This window comes from Nomascus leucogenys, chromosome 21 (genome assembly GCF_006542625.1).
Source record: "Nomascus leucogenys isolate Asia chromosome 21, Asia_NLE_v1, whole genome shotgun sequence".
In the NCBI taxonomy this organism is placed as follows: Eukaryota; Metazoa; Chordata; class Mammalia; order Primates; family Hylobatidae; genus Nomascus; species Nomascus leucogenys.
The window spans coordinates 62305807-62327646 of record NC_044401.1 but is presented as its reverse complement, the minus strand read 5'-3'; the positions used below and the strand labels follow the sequence as shown (position 1 = coordinate 62327646).

Below are 21840 nucleotides of genomic sequence, written 5' to 3'. Positions count from 1 at the left end.
CAGTTCCTAATACAAATGAGGTGTGATGAGTCCCATGTCTGTTCACTGACCATTTACCACTCACCCCAGTTCTGCAAAACCCTGGGGCTCCCTGTTCCCTTTTGCCCAGCTCTTCACATGGCTCACTCCTTCCTACATCTCAGATGATGGCTCCAATGTGGGGCCATGAGGTAAGGACACAAGCCATGGAGATCCCGAAGCCAAGTCCAGGCAGGGTTCAGCCCCACCATTTATTAGCCACGTGGCTTTGGATGTGTCAGTTTAACCTCATTGTACTTAGTTTTCTCATCAGTAAGATAAGGGTAACAACATCTACCTCAGATAGTTATTTTGTGTGTCGTAATTGAAAGTACTTTGAACAGTGACAAAACAGAAGTATATCATCAATAACTTTCTTACCTAAAATATGCTCAACAAATTATATTTTTAAAAGACAGATTACAATAGTGTATAGATCATATTATTATTCTTTTTTAAAATAGTGGATAATGACCGAGAAAGGTGGAATAATACTCTCCAAAGTGGCTAACGATGTTAAACTCTAAAGTGTTTAACTTTTAGTGGTAAATTTTGATTTTTTTTTCTTTTTGCTTGTCATTATTTTTTCACCTTTTTAAAACATAGAGTTTTCAAATTTTTAGAACATTGTTTGATAAAGATTATTGGACCTAATAGGCACTTAGAGATCACCCAATTTTATATCTTTATTTTTTGAGAAACAAAGGAACTGAAGATCAGAGAATTCAAATAAGAAAAACGTCATCAGGACAGATTCCTGATCCCTGATCATCATGTTATTTCACTGAGGCTCAGAAAAGTCTGTTTGGGCTCTAGATTTACACATTTGCTTTGTTTCTTTTGCTTTATAATTTTTGATAATTTTATAGTGAGAATTATTTCAAATAACTATATTATTTTGCAGTATTCACTTCTGGGACACATAAAAATATGAGTTGGTAGACATATGTGAGAAAAAATTTTATCAGAGTTTATAGTTATTTATCCAGATATTGTAAAATCTGCTTTGAGAAGATAACTGATTTGGGAAAGTACACCTGTTGCTTAGGAACCATGAGAGGGAAAAATTATAATTGGAAAGAATACATCATGGTTATTTTTAGTACAGGTACTAAAGTAGTCCATTGATCCTTATTAGCCCAGCTGTTGGTTACAAATAGTGGTGAGCCTGCTCTGTTATATGTTTCCTGCACAGATCTCAAAGAGTTATCCCTAAATTTCCATAAACAAAGCTAACAGACCACTCATATAGCATAACTACTAAAGAAATAGTAGTCTTCGATGATAATCATATTGGCTCTTCTGTCTTTAGCCACTTACATGGTTCTCTCTAAAATAGCTTAATGTGAAAAGAATTAGCAGAGATTAGGACAGTCTTGAGAAAATGAGATAATGTCTGTTACACTGTTTATGCACATTACATTGCATACACAGGTAAATAATTTAGCATGAAAAATCATTGTTTAGCCTTTGCCTTTTTTTCTGTTTTCCTGGAGACTAGTTGGGGACTGGTTTGGAAGGTTTTTTTTTAAAAAATTTTGCCTATTAGAACAAAGATGAATGTTGAGCAATTTATAGCCTGTGTCTGTCTGATACGTCCATGCATTTCACAGTGACTGTTAAATATTTTTGAATATTAACCCTAATTGGAACTCCACATGGAAGAGATGCTACAAAACAAGGAACAATGAGATTATCCTATCTTAGAGTTTCAAATTCTCTCTTTCTCTGTACTCTCTCTCTCTTTCCCTTTCTCTCCTCCATTTCTATATTTACATACATTGTTAAGCATATAGATTTTGGATATAGGTATATATATATAAACCAGATATATTGTCTTTGGGGGTTAAAATGTAAAGTTAACTTTTCTAAATGTTTATTATACTTCAATATAAAATTAAAATGTTTAAAATGTTTATGTATGTTCTCAAATATAACTGAAATAACTGACCATGTTTTCTCAAGTCCTTACTCATTTTCCATAGCCTAATTTAGCCATGAAAAACAGTGAATAAGAGCAGCATTGAAGTATTTAATCTTCTCATCTTAAATCAAGCTTTCACCCAGTAGGAAAAAGCCCAAACGATGACCTCAGCATCCTTCAGTTCCATAACTTTTAGTCATGTCCAGGACTAAAGTCAAGAGGGAAAGTAAAGGGATTCTGGACTACAGTCCCAGATGTACCAGCAGCTCTCATATGACGAATCATACCATTTCTTTGGTCCTTAGTCTTCTCAGCTATACAAAATGGGTGATTTATAATAAGTTCTATCTAAAATTTCTTCTTCTTGTCTTCAAGGATTCCAGTCATAACTTTCTAGCCTACTTAACTCCAATCTCAACATTTGCCCAAGCCAGATAATATCGGGTTTAACTGACAGATGCTGCTCATTGGATCAGATTTCTTATCAATGCTGACAACTGATCCCTGCAGAAAACTAGGTGCATTCAGTCTTTCAGGCCACAGTGCGCCATTTTGTGAGCCTTCACCTCTGTGACCATTATACCTCCTAGTGGCTCAGAAGACTACATTCCCCACAAACTTCTAAATTTAAGACCAAAGAAGACCTTTAAAATGGAAAGGAGAAAACTAAAAGATTCTGAAATATTATTGTTGCAGCATCACGCATCCTCCATTATGGTCCCGCCAACTGGTCACTGTAAACTTTCCTAATATTGCTCCATGCTACATTAGATCCTCAACTGGGCATCAACAACCACTATTTTTCTTCATGAAAAGACAGCTTTATTTGTAGGCCACTTAATTAACCTAGTGGGTTTTCGAACCCAGTCATTTAGGAGATCTCTTCTAGATTGGAGATGTGATCTGCAACCCTTTATTGAAGACCTGGCATTTAGACAGGCAACAGGTAGAGATATGCCTTCCACTTAGACATAATTTTATATTATTTAAGATCTAGAGTTTATACCAAAACACTGCTTTATTTTACTCTCGCTTCTAATTGCAACTTTTGTGTGGTTTTGTCACAGCAATCATGTCTTGTTTTTAATTCTCTAACAACATCGCAGTTGAGGATCTGTGGGCGTAAAACATGTTTTATGAGGAGAACATCTAAATGACTAAAGGATGTGAGATATTTTGCTAAACTGCCATTGCTAATCTGATTTAATAGTGTCTTAATGGCTCTGGATATTTTGAAGGTTTGACAAGCTTGGGAACTTGGCAGTCAGCTTTAGACCTCTAGCATAGCCAATTCCATTTCAGGTCCATGGGGGCTAAAGGTCTTGGATGGCCGTTTGGCTACTCAGTTCGGAAGCGTCTGTTAAGTGCTCATTGCGTGTGGCACACTATGAAATAAAAAGACATGATTTCAGCCTGTGGGAACCTACAGTCTTAGAGAATTCCAAGTTAATGAAGGGTCTAAAATTTCATTCTTTACCGGAATTATTGAACTGAGTTCTGAGTAATACATTTATAGAGGGACTTGAAATGAAAGAGGAAAGGAGAAGCGTTTAGCCTGGAATTGAGTTGACTTGGGGCATTCTTTTGATCATGCATTTAACCAACAAATACTCATTGAATATCTGTTCTCTACTTGTCTCTAGAGATGCAAAAGTCCTTCCCTGCCCTCATGGATTATAGCCTGGCTGAGAAGCCTAATTGCAGTTAGAGGCAGGAGTGGGGCCATACTCAGGGGATAGTAGAGAATTAAAGCAGATTCACTGAAGTTTCAATTTTGGTAAGAACTACCATGGAGCAGTGAAGTGTACAGGGAAATTAAGTGTATAATCACAGCTTAAGGGTGAAGAAACCTGGCCTGGTCTTTGGAATCAACCCAAGCTTCCATGAAGAGTCAGACAATCAAAGATAAAATAAATAATTCCAGGCAGTAGGCAGATTATTTGTTTTAACTAGGAATTGGCAAACTCCCACAGGCCAACCTTGCCTGTGGCCTGTTTCTGTAAATAATTTTTCTATAGAAATGTTGGATATTCTTGGCTAATTCCTAGATTCTCTATCATTTTTGCTGTTACAGTAAGTTGTGTCTTATCCATTTGTTTTTGTTTATTTGTTTGTTTTTTGAGATAGAGTCTGTTACTGAGAGTCTGTCTCTGTCACCCAGGCTGGAATGCAGTGGTGCGATCTCAGCTCACTGCAACCTCTGCCTCCCAGGTTCAAGCAATTCTTCTGCCCCAGCCTCCTGAGTAGCTGGGATTACAGGCATGTACCCCATACCCAGCTAATTTTTGTATTTTGTATTTTTAGTAGAGACAGGGTCTCACCATGTTAGCCAGGCTGGTCTCGAAATTCTGACCTCAAGTGATCCTCCAATCTCGGCCTCCCAAAGTGCTGGGATTACAGATGTGAACTACCATGTCTGGACAGTTGTATCTTATCTTTAATCACATTATCTAGTTAGTTGTTGCTTATATATGGAAGGTACTGTTATTCCTGTGATTCAGTATTTGGCAAGCTTGCTGAAATTTCTTGTAGTTCTAATAATTGGTCTGTTGATTCTATTGATTCTCTCAAACTTTGCTATCTTCTGCATTTCCTCTAAGCCAAGGATCAGCCAACTAGTATTTATGGGCCCACCAGCTATTTTTGTAAATAAAGTTTTATTGGCACACAGCCACTCCCATTTGTTTACGTTATGGCCATGGCTGCTTTGTAGCTACAGTGGCAGAGTTGAGCAGTAACAGGGACTGTATAGCCCACAAAACCTAGATAAAATTCTTACTATCTGGCCTTTTACAGAAAAAACTTTGTTAACCCTTGACAAAATGATATCATTAAATATCTGAAGAGTGTCCATTAAAATACTTGTTATTTGTGGCTCCAAAGACTTGAACTAGGACCAACATGTACAGAGATAGAATGTTTAGTTCAATACAAATGGATACATGGATAACTTTTTAGTAGGAAAAATATAGGAGTACTTCCTTGAAGGAAGGTAAAAATTGGGTTAAAAGATGACATTTTAACTAACTGCCCAAACTGGAAACTATTAGCTCATTACTTCGGGAATTCAGGAAAACCAGGACCGTCCAGCGCAAGCAGAGGTGTTTGGCCTCTCTGCCTTTAAATGAGACAGCCTTCTTGAAAAAGGTTATCTCTGCATTTTCAATATTGAAAAGGAAGGAAGGTGGTGCAGGTTTGATTAAAGTCAAATCATAAGATTTATTTTCATCTCTCACAGGTCTCTGAGGACACCTTAAAACCTTGACTGTAAGAGGTGATGTAACACCTTGAGATACCTTGCCTCTCCTCTTCAGCAATGGGGAGGTTCTTGTCTCAACAGTTGTTGCCCCAAACTCTGGGAATTTACCTACTGGATGGTGGTGGTGGTAGAAGAGATAACTTGGACAGTCCACTAGACTCCATATATCTCCTTCAACCCAGGGGAAAACATGCCTTTTTTCAAAAGGGCAAAATGGTAAACTCAGTCAGGTGAATTTGTATGACTAATCAGATATTTCCAAATGTTTTTAGGTTAGTGATATATACATCATATGACTTGTTTCTCAAGAAAGTCAATGTGGGAACTTTTCATAAAACAATTTTTGCCTTTTTTTTTTTCAGGAGAAAATCCCACTCTGTGGAAGTTAGTAAATGTCCCTTCTGTAGTTAAATTTAGTAAGCACAGATTCCAGCTAAGGCAGGTGTTGGCAAAAATCTTATGGCACGCAACTCTGCAAACTGGTCTTCTGCCAACAGAGTCTCTGCAAATTGTACTTAAACAAGCATGATGTGTTGCTGATTTCTCTTTCATATTCTCTAAATTGCCAGTTGTTTTGTTAAATTCTGTGTTCTTACAGACATCAGCATCAACTTTAATAATTGCCCAGGTTTTGAAAGAGGTACAGTTGCCACAAGTTCTTCTACAGAGTCCAGACTCTAGATGGACTTGGTCCCTCAAGTTGGGACTCCATTTCTAGTACTTTCCCAATGACTAGCCCTTAGGATATGTTTATTAATGTTAGGTGGAACTTCTTGCTTTTGCTCATAGTTAGGAAAGTTGTTCTCAAAGTGTATTCTTCAGACCAGCAGCATCAGCCTCACCTGGGACTTCTTAAAATTGCAAATTCGTAGGCTGCATCTCAACCTACTAAATCAGAAACTCAGGCCTTTCAGTTGATTTCAAGTTTGAGAACCATTGCTTTAGGAAAAATACTTAAGAACTGCCAACCATGTCTTCCTCATGAAATCACCTCTTTTGGTTATTCAATAAACAGTTATTGCCTGCATATGCCCCATTACTAAGCCGTGTGCTGAAAAAGAGTAGCCTATGAATGTCATGAATATAAGGATCAGATCTGTGTTATCCACAGTGTGCCCCCATTTCTGGGCACTGCATATGGCTTATTATTGGTGTCGAATGAATATTTACTTATTTAATTTATTGGAATATTAATAAAACTAAGCCCCTGTCTTCTAAAGACTTTGATATATGGAATTTCAAGTGCTGTAACCTTCATTACTATTGTTGTATCTCTCTTACTCCAAAGAATATAAAACATTGGCAATGAATTTTAATGAATTAAGACATTTTTACTTTATGCATAAAATTATGTTAGGTGTTTTTGTTTAGAATTGAAAGCAAGAGTTGTCTTTACAGGCAAATCATATATTTCATATAGCAGAAAAGTCTGGTTGAGGTTGTATATCTTGGTTGAACTAGACTAAATTATATGTGTTCCTTACTTCTACTTTGCCTTGGTTGTGTAGACCTGGGTAGGTCTTTACCTCTTCCCACCTTTTTTAATAGTTTGAAGATGTAAAGGGGGTTCTGGAGCAATTCCGTCAATGTTCGCACTCTTTTAGCCTAATCATTCTGTAAATCACTAGAGCAGCTGTGTACCAATTAATTGCAAAAGTGTACAGGTGGTCAGCAGAATGACTTGATAAATGCACTCTTATTTTAAGAGGCCTTTCGTTTCTTAAAAAACAAAAAAAAAGGCAACAGCTTTTAAATTTAATGCAGAAAGTAAAGGCCAAAATAGTTAAAATTTAAAAAAATAGTCAAATAACAACATAGCCTGTGCCAGTTGTAACCACATTAAATGGAACAGTTCACAGGTGTTGAAGAAAATTGCTTCTCTTGTTTTTATGACTTTAATACTAGGACAATCTTTATGTACAATGAAAAATTGTAAAACAGCAGTGAAATGATGCTATTCTATCTCTGATCCTTCTCTTTATGTACTGTACCACTGCCATATATACAGATTAATCTATTACTGATGATTCTGTTATTCACGTTCCTATAGCCAGAAATATGGATTACTGTGTATCAGTCCAGAAATCACTCTTTGTGACTAGATAAACAACATATACAGATCATTTTAGTAAAGAATGATCTTAAGTGAGTGAACTTGTACTAGAAGCTACAATTATACTTAATAAATGACTTCTATGCCTGGAAAGAAGTATATGTTTGACTTAATGGCTATTATATATCACAGCATAAACACTGCATTCCTACATCTTTTCCTCCCTTCAACAAATCCTTACCCATCACATTTTTTCCCATATTACTGGTATCGGGCTAAGATTTGTGAGGGATACAGAAAAAAATGAGAAGAATTTCTATCCCTAAAGTAGGTAAGAGAACAATAGAAGAGATGCTCTGTGTGTGTGTGTGTGTGTGTGTGTGTGTGTGTGTGTGTGTCTGTCTGTCTATGTAGCTAGCTAGCTATAAAGATGATAGAAAACAGCATTGCTATTTAAGAGGTACCCTGAAGTTTATATGTAAAATGTTTTATGTCAGTAGTTACTTACTGAACACCTACAAGTGAAGAGCCTGCAGTGGAAGTTAGGAATACAGCTATGAGAAAGACATATTATTTGGTTTTATATGTTTTGCCATCTAAATGGAAGGCAGACACTAAACACATGAATAAACAAGAGAATTATAAATTGTGATAAGTAACATGAAGCAAGCAAGACAGTAGTAGAGAATAACTGTAGTTGTGTGGGCATGAAAATATGCCCACACAAAGACTTGCATGTAAACGTTCATGGAAGCATTATTGGTAATAGCTAAAAGTGGAAGCCATCCAAATGCCCATCAACTAGTGTTATGGGTTGAATTTTGTCCCTCAAATAGATATGGTGAAGTCCTAACACCCAGTGCCTCTGAATGTGACCTTATTTAGAAATAGAGTCATTGTAGATGTAATCAATAAAGATAAGGTCATGGTAGGGTAAGATGGGCCATAGATCCAATATGACTGCTGTCCTTCTAAGAACACAATGGGAAGACACACATACACAGAAAGAATGTCATGTGACCACAGAGGCAGAGATGGAGTGACATGACTATAAGCCAATGAATGCCAAGGATTCACATCTACCACCAGAAGGTAGGAAGGATTCTGCCCAGAGTCTCAAAGGGAACATGGCCCTGTCGACACCTTTATTTATGACTTCTATCCTCTAGAACTGTAAGAGAATAAATTTCTTTTGCTTAGGGCCACTGAGTTTGTAATGCTTTGTTAAAGCACCTCTAGGAAACTAATAACCAGCGAATGGAGAAGGAAAATGTGGCATATCCTACAGTGGAATATTATCCTGCAATAAAAAGGAAGAAACTACTGGTACATGTTACAACGTCGATGAATCGTGAAAACTCTATGTTCAGTGAAAGAAGCCAGGCACAAAAGACCACATATTGCACAATTTAATTTATATGAAATATTCAGAAAATAGCAAATGTATAGAGACAGAAAGCAGATTAGAGGTTTCCCAGGGCTGAGACTGGGAATGGGGATTAATTGTGAATGGGCATGAGGGATCTTACTGGGGTGATGGAAATGTTCTAAAACTAGATTGTGGTGATAGTTGCATGACTCAGCAAATCTGCTAAAAACCATTGGCTTGCACACTTAAAATTGGTGAACTTTTTAGTATGTAAATTGTACCTTAAAAACTTGTTTTTAAAAAAATTACCAATGGGAACAGACAACGGTAGAAGATTTTATAATTTGGGTCATTTAAAGACCATTGTGGGCTAGAGAGTAGAGCCTACAGAGGACAGGGAAAGGCAGGCAGTAAGTAGGTAAAGGATTCTGGGAGAGAAAATGTTCAGTTTGGGCCTAAATAGACAGGATTTTAGGATGTGGAGGTAACAGTTCAGGGATCTGGGACATTGCATCTCTGCGTTGCCAATGATATTTTAGTTCTTTCAAACAAGGTTGTGTGACATATATTTGCTCCTTGGTGTAATTTTCATGATCAGATTATAAAAAAGCAATTTTATATGTGATATTTATAGACAGAGGCTGGGAAAAAGCCTGACCACTTCTAAGACCTCCTTGGCCTTTGTATTCTAACCTTATTTTCTCATCTCCCTCTAACACATGATACACTGCAATGCAGGCTGTCTTGATTTCCTGGGAAGACGAAAGACCTCTTTCTCTCAAGGCAATTCTTTTTTTAATTAACACTGCTCTCAGAGTATACAGCCATATACACAGCACTAAAAGGTGTTAACTTGCTGACTGCACTCAAAGTCATACTACTGATGTTTATTGGATGATGATTCAACTGTACGGGCTGTTTGTTAGCAAGTTCAGCAGCTGTGTGAATGTTGTTGTTAGTATGCACGGAGTCTTTACCAGGCCGGCTTTGTGCAGATGCTGAAAGAAAGGCAAGCCCAGACTCAGGGGCAAGAGAACTCGGACAGCACAGGCTGGCCAAGAAAGGAGGAAAAATTTTGTAACTGAACGTGTCAAGCATGGGTGTAATGTATTTTAACCTACTTTTGTAGTGTTATTCATTTCGTGGTGAGAGGCCGTTGTAAGAGATTCAGATGAGGAGTCAGGGGCCTGAGTTTCAACACTGACTGGTTTTCTGTGGGACTAAAGACAAACTGTTTAACTCTTGAGATTACAGCCTTGCTTGTAAAAGAAAGGGATAGATTAGAACTGTGATTTTTAACCTATGGATGGATAAGCATCCCTTCAAGAATAGGTTGCTAGCCGTGAATCCTCTCTTTAGAAAAATGTGCATCCGGTAGGAAAATAATACCAAGATTAAGGTTGCTAAACCAAATGATATCAAAGGTCCCTTCCAAATCTAACACTCTTCATCATTGCAGGAAAGGAAGAAAAATGAAAACAGCAACAAGAAGAACAATTATGTTCGAGTTTGCATTATTGACAACATACCTCATAGCAAACTTAGCTAGATTGTAAGTCATCAGACACTCAGGGTTGATTCTGTTTCTCACAGTTTGAGGAGATCCTCTTGATGTTTCTCAAACTCTGAAATGGCCGATGAAAAGGGTCACCTCGGTGGGGTGCGGTGGCTCATGCCTGTAATCCCAGCACTTTGGGAGGCCGAGGCAGACAGATTACCTGAGGTCAGGAATTCAAGACGAGCCTGGCCAACATGGTGAAACCTCATCGCTACTAAAAATACACAAAGTAGCCATGCATGGTGGCACGTGCCTGTAGTCCCAGCTAGTTGGGAGGCTGAGGCACAAGAATTGCTTTAACCCGGGAGGCAGAGGTTGCAGTCAGCCAAGATTGTACCACAGCACTCCAGCCTGGGCAACAGAGCAAGACTTGGTCTCAAGAAAAAAAAAAAAAAAAAAAGGCAAGGGTCCACCTCTGCAAAGTGAGTGAAATCATTTCTCTTTGTGATTTCACCTGTCCCCCATCTATTTTTTATCTTTAACCTTTCCTTCTAAGGTTCAGTCTCTTTTTCCTCTGACTATGGGAAGTCTAAAGGAGAGATGAAATGGAGAGCCCTATCTTTTTATAGTAAGCTAGGTAATTCCAGACTCTTTATGGGGACAGTTGAATCAAAGATCATAAAAAATGACCAGAGATGGAATAAGAATAAATGTATTAGAACAATTAGAGCAGTGGCAAATTGAGTCAAGCATGTATTGATAAGAAATAATTGATAAGGCCAGGAGCAGTGACTCATGCCTGTAATGCCAGCAATTTAGGAGGCCAAGGCAGGTGGATCACTTGAGGCCAGGAGTTGGAGACCAGCCTGGCCAACATGGTGAAACCCTATCTCCACCAAAAATACAAAAAAATTAGCTGGGCATGGTGGTGCACAACTGTAGTTGCAGCTACTCTGGGAGGCTGAAGCAGGAGAATCGCTTGAACCCGGGAGGCAGAGATTGCAGTGAGCCAAGATCCTGCCACCACACTCTAGCCTGGGTGACAGAGTGAGATTCATCTGGAAAAAAAAAAAAAGAAAAAGGAAGAAAGAAATAACTGATAAGTATTTAATTGCAAAGCATGAACTTAGTTTGTTAGATTGTGTTACCTTGGGCATAACTGTAGAGTCATTTTCCAGGATATAGGAAAAGTGGGAGCATATGACCCTCCAAATAAGTATGCCATTGGCAAGGTGGGTATAACTTCAATGTTTTCTGTAGTTGTATCTTGTTATTCTTTTTTCACAGGTCCAAAATATAATGAAAATACAGGCATTTGATGTTACCTTGAATATACTAATTTATGATTCGTTTATATTGACCTTGGAAATGAAAGTAAAAGTTGTGGTCACAGAATGATTACTCAGAAAAATTATTTTATTATATAGACATAATTAAGCATGCAGGTATTTTTGAGTACTTTTATTAATAAATATTACAAATTTTTCTGCAGTATACTTTTAAAGAGATAATTTAATTTTCCTGATGACTAGCACTTCATCCCCTTCTCCTTTTTTTCCTTAAGACTACCTTAAAACAATACTTTTGAGGGGCAAAGTTGTATGCATGGAGAATTTAATCCAGGCAGATGGTGTGGTGCTGCGATACAAATTTTTCTGTAACAGTAACTGGGAGAAGAGCCACATTCATGACGGCTGAGATAGGACCTGCTTTAAATGAAGGAATTAATTGTGCACATAATGATGTGTATGAGCATTCTACATTAACAGAAAAATGAGTTTTACATTTTATACATTTTAAAAGAATCTCCAAGACTTAGCTCCTTTATTTATTCACAGGAGTGATGGGTGAATATGAGCCCAAAATAGAAGTGCAGTTCCCAGAAACAGTTCCGACTGCAAAAGGAGCAACGGTGAAGCTGGAATGCTTTGCTTTAGGAAAGTAAGTTCGGGTTTGCGTTCCTTCTCATCCTCCCTTCAGCTTGAGCAGGTATAGAGTTTTTCTTGCACTGTTCACAGTGATGGTTTCTGAGGTGACTGAAAAGCAAGTGAAGTGTTCTCTTTGTAATTCTGTGTATGCATCTTGGATTCTGCCCCCTCACCATGGAGAGAGGACATGTAATGGCGCAAGAAGGATTAGGCTGTCACAACTGACATGGCCACAAAGGAAAGGAGAATGGGCAATTCTGAAAAAGTATTTTGTTCTTTTATTATGACCTGTAATGTGCGTGCTGTCTAACCCAGAATGACAGGAAAACAATGGCCTCCACTTGAGGTACAGTTAAGCTGACTATCTGGAAAAATACGGACTTTCATTTTGGCCCCAGTTTATAAAGGATGCATCAGACTTTTCTTGAATTTCTTTTTAAACTGTCAGTCTCTTCTCTCTACTTTGGATTTCCTTCTACTCTGGCTAGAGATAGGTAGGACACGTTATTCTCTAAGAGAGTCTGTTTTACAAAGTTGTCCAAAAATTGTTTACAACTTTATTATTCAGTGTGGACTTTCTTGAGAAAAGCCTACTTAGAAACTAGTTAACTTTTCCATAGAGAATATATCAGACAGCATAAAGAACATGAAATGCACATCAATTGGGATTTTTCTTTGCCAGTAACCAGCAATAAAGATTTGGCATAAATAGTATAAACTATTATCTGAAATGAGAATTTTGACATCTTCTTTGGATTTTAATGATCCATGTCAATCTTTATGCCCAGCCCCATCTATCTGACTAATCCATTACTAACTATCTTTTTCCTGTGCCCAAATGTTGAGTAAGGCAACAACACTAACTTTTTTTTTTTTTTTTTTGGGAGAGACAGGATCTGCATATGTTGCCCAAGCTAGTCTTGGACTCCTGGCCTCAACTAATCCTCCCACCTTTGCTTGTCAAAGTGCTGGGATTATAGTCCCTAGCCACTGAGCCAGGCAACGCTAACTCTACCAATCCTTATATCAGTGTGTAATCTATTTTCTTATGATTTTTGTGTTTTACAGCAATCATACAAGAGGTTCCTTTTTCCATTTTATCGTCGGTTCTAATAGAAAGGTTGTTTTGGTTTCCATGTGTTTTCAAGTCATGACAAATAAGCTACAGTCGTATCTTTACTTCGGTACAGTACAATGCAATGGTAGTTTTTTATGTCCTGAAAACTTATCATATTAAATAAATTATGACATAATTATAGGATTGAACAGTCTACACACATTAAAAGTCAAGTTGCAAAACAACATTTAAGACATAGAAAATGCCCATGCTACGAGAACAAAAGCAGATTGCTAACAGTATAATATGATTACACTTTTTATTTTTAACGTATTTGTCTGTAAGCATTTATATATATATGAAATTAAAGATGAGAGCAGGTAACTGGGTAGTCTAGATATACATTTGTTGAATTTTTTAAGATGATACCTTGAAAAATCATCTGTGAAGAAGGAGCAGAATTCACATTGTTCACACTTCAAAGGGGGTTATGAATTAAACTCTATTCACACTGTTTGAATAGTGCTGGAATAAAAACAAAAATCCCAAATTGGCTTCTTCAGTCTACACAGAAATGTTTGGGTATGCACATCCAGCTGCTGAAACACATCATCATTGCCCACTTAAGAGCAGAAAGACTACATCTCAATATGGTTATTTTTAAAGGCATATATTAAGTGCATATCTCATCAGTATAAAGACACCGATTATGTACTTTTCATAGAGCCTTTCTGCATTTTGAGTTAGTGTCTGTCTAACGAACTTAAATTCTTCTAAAACAAATATAGTAGAGTTGATGGCTTTAATGTTTTAAATACCATCTCAGGTTTCCCAGAGAAGATTAGCAAGTCTTTAGTCTAATTACTTCTCTGCGTGTGTTTTTGTGAAAAATAAATAAGTAAATAATTGTATCCCCTGCCAGGAAGCCACAATCTTAAAAGCTGTGGTTAGCTCACTAAACCATTGATTTGCAGATTCAATGATGCCCTCTCTGCAATTTAAGATATGTTCTAACAGTTATGGCAGTAGGATGATAGATGCCTTGAGAGTACATAAAGACCTCACAGGTGGCATCTTTCTTTTTCTCACTATTTTAAGTGAAGTTTCCCCAACCCGTCTTGCAAATGGACTGCTATAAGTTGGTAAGGTTCTCAATATATAAATGAGAAGAGAAAAACCATGTTGTCCAAAGCAGTGTACCTTGAGTGAACCCTTCCTGTATGTCAGCAATAGATTGTGTCTCTCAAATTTTATGGGCTCATTATTTCTACTATCATTTATTCATTATTTGGCGTATTTCTCAAAGCAGGGCACTTGCATTGTTGGTACATGGATTTATGGAAATATATTGTTTCTGTTATCTATTGCTACATAACCAACTTACAAATAACACCAGAATTTTATTATATCTTACAATTTGCTGGTCAAGAATTCAGGCAGGGCAGGGCTTGGCTGGCTGATTCTTCTGCTTTTAGTGGCATCCCTCAGGTCTTTCGGTAGTATTTAGCTGGCAGATGAACTGGTCTAGAAAGCTCATAAGAGTCTCACACACATTTCTGGTATTTTGTTGGGGATATTGGAAGGCTGGTGTCACTAAGACTGTCATCTGGAAGCCTTATGTATGGCCTCTCCTTCCTGGCAGTCTCAAGGTATTCACTCTTCTCGTCGGACAGCTCAGGGCTGCCACGAGACAGAAAGCAGAAGCTGCCAGTTTCTTAACACCTGAGCTTTGATCCTACAACATCACTTCTATCTTATTTATGAGTCAAAGTGGTTAAAAAGAGCTACCAGGTTCAAGGGGAGGGGACATAGACCTCATCTAAATGGGAAGAAGGTAGAAGAATTTGCAGCTATCTTTAATTTGCCACGACTGCACATAAATGTTTTTATTTTCATATTTTTTATTTAAAAAAAAACATGTATGGGTGAAACCTTGTCTCTACTAAAAATACAAAAATTAGCTGGGCGTGGTGGCGGGTGCCTGTAGTCCCAGCTACTTGGGAGGCTGAGGCGGGAGAATCACTTGAACCCAGGAGGTGGAGGTTGCAGTGAGCCCAGACGGCGCCACTGCACTCCAGCCTGGTGACAAAGCTATACTCCGTCTCAAAAAAAAAAAAAAAAAAAAAAAAGAAAAGAAAAAAACTTATGAGGAAACATATATAACATAAGAAATCTGTTTTAATTTCAATAATGATATTGTATAGGAGATAGATCACTTTTTTTTTTTTTTTTTTTGAGACAAAGTCTTGCTCCGTCACCCAGGCTGGAGTGCAGTAGTGCGATCTTGGTTCACTGCAACCTCCGCTTCCCGGGTTCAAGAGATTCTTCTGCCTCAGCCTCCCGAGTAGCTCAGATTACAGGCACCTGCCACTGTGCCTGGGTAATTGTTTCGCGTTTTTAATAGAGATGGGGTTTCACCATGTTGGCCAGGCTGGTTTCAAACTCCTGACCTCAAGTGATCCACCCACCTTGGCCTCCCAAAGTGCCACGATTACAGGTGTGAGCCACTGCACCCTGCCAGATCACCTTATCTAAAGTTAAGAAAAGTTATTTGATTTTAAGAACACTAAATAAGTAATACTAGAGATGTGGATATTATTAAAATTGTAACGGAGTTAGAGGAATGAATGAAGTTTGCAAAACACTGCAAGCTTATATGTGTAGAACCAAGAAGGAAGGGGTTTAGGTTCCAATAAAAGTTTCAGTTTTCTCTAGTTTGATTCACTCCCTTTTATTCTTGCTATCAGTCCGGTACCAACTATTATCTGGCGAAGAGCTGATGGAAAGCCGATAGCAAGGAAAGCCAGAAGACACAAGTCAAATGGAATTCTTGAGATCCCTAATTTTCAGCAGGAGGATGCTGGTTTATATGAATGTGTGGCTGAAAATTCCAGAGGGAAAAATGTAGCAAGGGGACAGCTAACTTTTTATGGTAAGTGTATGATTTCAGTTTATCATGTATGGTACTACAGAACTTCCTGATATTGAAATCATAAACTGAGAGGCATTCAGGCATTTTGGGAGAGATTGTGCAGAATAGGACTGTGTGAAACTCATGGTTTGCTCCATAATTAGCCCTGGTTGATTCTGGGTGTGGAGAGTGAGGGTGGGGGGCAAGGATGTTGACAGAGCAGAAAGGAAGACATTAGGCTGATGTGTTTGGAGGATGGATATTAGTGTGAACACACTTGCAAAGAAGTCTCTTTTTCCTCTTTGCATCAAGCTGTAAACCTGACACAGGAAACATTTTATTATTCCTGCTCCCGATTTATCTCCTTTTTTTTAAGCTCTGTGCTTTTCTTCATTAGAATTTTGATTTGAGGCTTGTGTTAATCTTTTGTAATTGCTCCTCTTTGGTAGCAATTTAATGTGGTACCATGAACATTTCAAAATGCACACTGTCCAAATTTAGTTCTTATCAGAGTGGAACATGACAAATCTCTCTCACCCCAAAGACTTTTTATGTGCAGCTGCTCCTATTCCAATCGAATCATCAGCATTGATCCAAACAATATAAATGTAAAACCACTAGCACATGGTCATTATTGAGACCATCTTGGAAACCCTGTTAGGATATTGATTTGAAATCTAGAAAAGGATTTCGTTGGATAGGCATATTGAAAGCAAACTGAGTTCTGCCAAATTGGAGCATGCCAGAATCCCATCTGTCTGGGATACAGAAAACAAATACTATAGATTGATAATTATTTAAGAATGGTTTAAACAAATAACAATGCATATTAAAATGATGAGAGTAGTTCTGTAGGGCAAGTTGAAGCAAAGGCTTTAAATGTTCTTATTTCTTGCAATAATTGATCCCAAAAAAGTCTATTTATTTCACTAATACTTCTTCCAAAGCATTTTGGTTTTAAGATATGACCAAAGTTCTAAGCCCTCCAGGAGACAGAAGGGGACCCCTCTTGGCTAAGGGGGTCCCAGCGTAACATTGAAAAATGAGTTCTTGGCCATGATGGGAGGGTAAAGTCAGACACATCTAGTTATACCCGCTCCCTCGCTAACCGCAATGAGCCTTTCTTCCTAAGGGCTAAACACAATCTAGCCCTTTGAAAAGACTCCATCACTGATATCAGCCAGGCACCTGATGCTGCCCCTTATTTTTTGCCTGATAAGAGACCACCAATACAGAATGGTTCTGTCATTCTAGGGAGGATGTGCAGTGAGGGGTTTCATGTCCTCTGGTCTACCTTTTGACATCACAGGGCCAAAACCTCCACCCTCAGATGCTAATACTGCCATTTTTCATACCCAGAACCCATGAAGGGTTGCACATGCAGATGGTTGTCCTTTCATAAATATCCATAACTCCTCCTGTAGCTTATTAAATATGTATATTCATATTTATATACATATGAATATGTATATAAATTCATGGCTTCTGTGTATGAAATATACATATATTCATATTTATATACATATTTATGTACATATGAAAATATGTATATTTCATACACAGAACCCATGAAACTCAGTTGCACACGCACATGTTTCTCCTTTCATAAATATCCATGATTCCTCCTGTAGCTTATTAAATATGTATATTTGGCCGTTCCACCCAGCACAAATTCCTGTTTGTTCCCTTTGCTCCTCCTTTGAAGTGCCTGTTTACAGCTTCTGGCCAAGGGAGGCTACACTTCCTAGCCTGTCAGAATGGCCACCAGGCAGACTATTAAAGCTCTCCCTTCCAAAAAGAAAGAAAGAAATGGAAGGAAGGGAGGGAGGGAGGGAGGGAAAGGGAAAAAGAAAGGAAGGAAGGAAAAAAAAAAGCCATGGCCAAAGAATTCTGATCAATAATCACATAACATTTTTTTAAATCTTGATTGGAAACTGGGCAGAGATTTCCACTATCAGCCAGCCTTCAATGACCTCCCCTAAGTGATTCTCAGCATTTTGGACTCACGTTCCTCTGATGTAGCTTCTGGGGCAGGAGAACACACAGAGTTGTAGAAAGTATTAATACTTCACTTGGTGAGCTGGGCAATAGCTGTTTGAATAAATCTGCACTTCTCTTTCATCATTCGTCTGTCTTCAAGAATATTAAAGGACTGACTCTCCTCATGCCAGATGACAGAGTTGATATTTAATCTTTGCTTTCCTCTTAAACTGTCGTAGTTCGTATCTTATTTGATGGGTTGTAAAGCAAAAGACACCACAGTTAACTGACTGCAAAATCATGAGACTGTAAGTTACAGATTTATTCAGTGAGATGCTGTGGCTATGTATTTTTAACTGTGTAGGGCTCATTTTTCTCACCAAGGTAATAATTATTTTTTCTATATCAGATAGGGACAATCTGTAAATATTCAGGTAATTGGCCAATGTTTTCTCTTTTTTCTTGGTTGAATAGTCTCTTCAGTTCAGTGGTGGCTGCTCCTAAATGTTATTTGAGTAGCTTAACTAATTGAATAAAGTCATTTTAACTTTCCTGATTTTCTGTTAAGTGAAATTCCTGCTCTCAGTATGTTAAACTGGTATGAAATTTTCTGTAACCAGGGGTTGGCATACTGCTTTCCTGTGGGTTAGAGGTTTCCTGCACTGGAAATAGAGTACTCCAGGATTACTGTTATGGAAAATCAACTTTGTCACTGGCTCCCAGCCCTGTGCAGGGAAATGTTTTTTTCAGGGATCCTGCCCTGGAGATGAAAATCAGGTTCTAACAATGTTTCCTTTTTAAATGGAGTTATCTGCAGCCATGCGTGGGAAAAAGAGCAGAATAAAATAAAATTTGCCTGCTTTCTGCAGATAACTCAGCCTTAGCTCACTTGTCACCCATGCTTGGTGTTAAAAACTTGTCAGATCACTTGACTTCCACGGCATTTGGCTATTGCATTTGTGTTTATTCTTTTGTTTTTCCTCATCTAGCATATCAGTGACAAAAATTATCTAATTGTTTCCATTGTCACAGTCACAGGAGAGCTTAATCATACATAAGCACTTGGCTGTCATCTTTTTTCCTCTCATTTTTTTCTGGTCTGGGTCTTCCCAGTTCTGTGTTCCTAATATCCAGCTGCATAGGTCTCCAATTTAAATGAATTATGATAATTAAAGTCACCATGTAGATGATAAAAGGTGAGAAAGTACCCCAGTCACTTATCCATGAACATTCTGTCTTTGTTGACAAGAATTTCTTACAACCTAGGGATTATAAACCATGGGTCTGAGCTTCAAAACCTGCTTCTTTGGGTTCCAAGTTGTTTATTGCATTCATCAGCTCTCCACTTCAGCAACCACAAGTGTGCTAACTTCTATTCAGGGTTGGCAAAATGGCAATTTTTTTCCTTCTTGCATTAAAACCATTTTGCCTTCTTTCAAAAGCCTGCTGGGCATGATCATTGTTCCCAGTGTCCGAATAATGGAAGCCCTATTACCCGTTGGTTTGTCCCTACTGTAGCCATGTCTTTAAGTTACCCTGTGCTACTCATGTTTGGTATGTACGAAGAACTGAAGCAAGTTCAGACATAGAACATTTTTACCCTACCCCATCTTCCCAATTTGTTTTTGCTATAACCTGTACGGTATAGTTTAATCTACTTTTCTCAGTCTTTTTTTGGCATTAAAAACTTCCTAAAAATAGATTTATTTTCAGTGGTAAAATGCTATGGATCTTTGTTACTAAAGATAAACATTTTCCAAAATGACTTTAATACATTATTTACTTGTTTAACAGATTTTTTTTTATTGCCTACCATGTGGGAGACATTATCGGGCACTATGGCTGCAAGACAAAATCCCTGCCCTCAAGGACCTAATATTTTACTGGAAGTTAACCAAAATGCACTATTAAGCAAATAAATTAACTAGGAAATTTTATTTTCTGGTAAGAGTGATAAAAAAAATAATTAGGTTGACTGGCCAGGTGCAGTGGCTCATGCCTGTAATCCCAGCACTTTGGGAGGCCGAAGTGGGTGAGTCACTTGGGGCCAGGAATTCGAAACCAGCTCCATCTCTACTAAAATATAAAAATTAGCTGGGTGTGGTGGTGGTGCATGCTGGTAGTCCCAGTTACTCGGGAGGCTGAGGCAGGAGAATGACTTGAACCCAGGAGGTGGAGGTTCCAGTGAGCCGAGGTTGTGCCACTGCACTCCAGCCTGGGCAACAGAGCAAGACTCCATCTCGAATAAATAAATAAATAAATAAATAAATAAATAAATAAATAAATAATTATATTGATATGATAGAAAGTAGCTGAGAGCAAGACAAAGATTTCATAAGATGAAATGGTCAGGAAAGACTTGTCTGAGAATTGCCCTCTGACCCAAAACCTAAAGGATGAAAATGAGCTAGGCTTTCAAGGGAAAGTGCATTCCTGGCAGAAGGTGAGGAAGTGCAAAGGCTCTGAGGCAGAAAACTACTTGACGTTCTTGATATGCAGCAGGGAAGTCAGTGTTAACTAAATCATAGTGAGCAAGGGGCAAAGGTTTGAAACTTAGGAAGGTGACAGACTGCAGTACTTTGTAAGCCAGGCACAGAGTTTGGATTTTATTCTCTGAGTACAATGGGAAGCCATTACAGCATTTCAAGGCAGGAGGGTGACTCGATTTGATTAACGTTTTGAAAAGACCACTCAGGTTGTTTTGTGGTGAATGGATGATTGGAAACCAAGAGCAAAAGCCGGACGACTGGTTAGGAGGCCGTTGCCAATATCCAGGCGAGAGACATTGTTGGTTAGGACGTAAGAAAGGAAAAGAAATGGAGAGACTTGAGATATATTTTGGAGTTAGAGCCAATAGGATATGCCCATTTCATTCCTACATCTGTCTAGTTTATAGATATGGAAATTGAGTCCCAAGGAGATTAAAGTAATTGATTTAAGTTTATACAGTAAAAAACAGAGCTAGATTTCAAATGCTTTGCTAGAGGTTCTGAAACTTCAGTGTGCATCAGAATAACTTGGAAGTCTTATTACAACACAGAATTCTGGGTCCCGTTCTATGTTCCCAGTGGGAACATACCAGATGGAGGCTTTGGTTTGGTAAGTCCAGGGTAGAACAAAGCATTTGCATTTCAAGTAAGTTCCCAAGTAATGCTGATGCTGCTTGTCTAGGAACTACATAGTGAGAATGCTCTATGTTTAGGTTGTCCACTCATGGTATTGTGAAGCTGAAGATTAAATTACATGCAAGAGAAGGTGTTCCTGCTACTCTGGGAAGCCAACAGCTTACTGTCACATCAGGCATTTTAGCCAGTCTACACAAAGTAGAATGAGAGCACTAAGGAAATTTTCTTTGAAGAAAGGAAAGGGAAGTATAAAATGGATTTAATTCACTTGATAATTATTCATCTTTGCACTTCATTCTGTCTCTGTAGTCACTTCCTTTTTGCCCAGAAATACTGATAGAATTATAGTCATCATTTGGTAGAATGAAGTGTGAACTAAAAGAGCCTGATATTTAATATCTTTGTACGGTTTCTTCTCTTTGTAACAGGTGTTATGAGAGTAAAACCATCTTCATAATTAGGAAATGGGGAATCTAATATTTGAGCAGTAAACAAGGCTATATTTCACAGAATCCAGTAATACTTAAGCTGGAAGTAACTGCTGGGGCCAACCCTTTGATTTTTATAATTAAAGAAAATAAGATCCAGAGATATAAAACAACTTATTCAAGGTAATGCAGTGAATGGGAATCACAGCTAGAACTGCTTTTTTCTGCTATTCTACCTGTGTTACATTTCCTGCCAATACAACATTTTAATACAATAGGTAAGGTGAAAA

At 38.0% G+C, this 21840-nt stretch overlaps 1 protein-coding gene across 7 annotated transcripts in view; it reads left to right on the top strand.

Moving 5' to 3' along the window:
• Nucleotides 1-21840, top strand: part of CNTN4 (contactin 4) — a 995624-nt gene that overhangs the window by 790130 nt on the left and 183654 nt on the right. For all 7 annotated transcript variants that reach the window (XM_030801544.1, XM_030801547.1, XM_030801549.1 and 4 more), the window contains 2 exons: nt 11960-12062; nt 15854-16038. In XM_030801544.1, coding sequence (XP_030657404.1) covers nt 11960-12062; nt 15854-16038 — 288 coding nt within the window. The remainder of the gene's footprint in view (nt 1-11959; nt 12063-15853; nt 16039-21840) is intronic.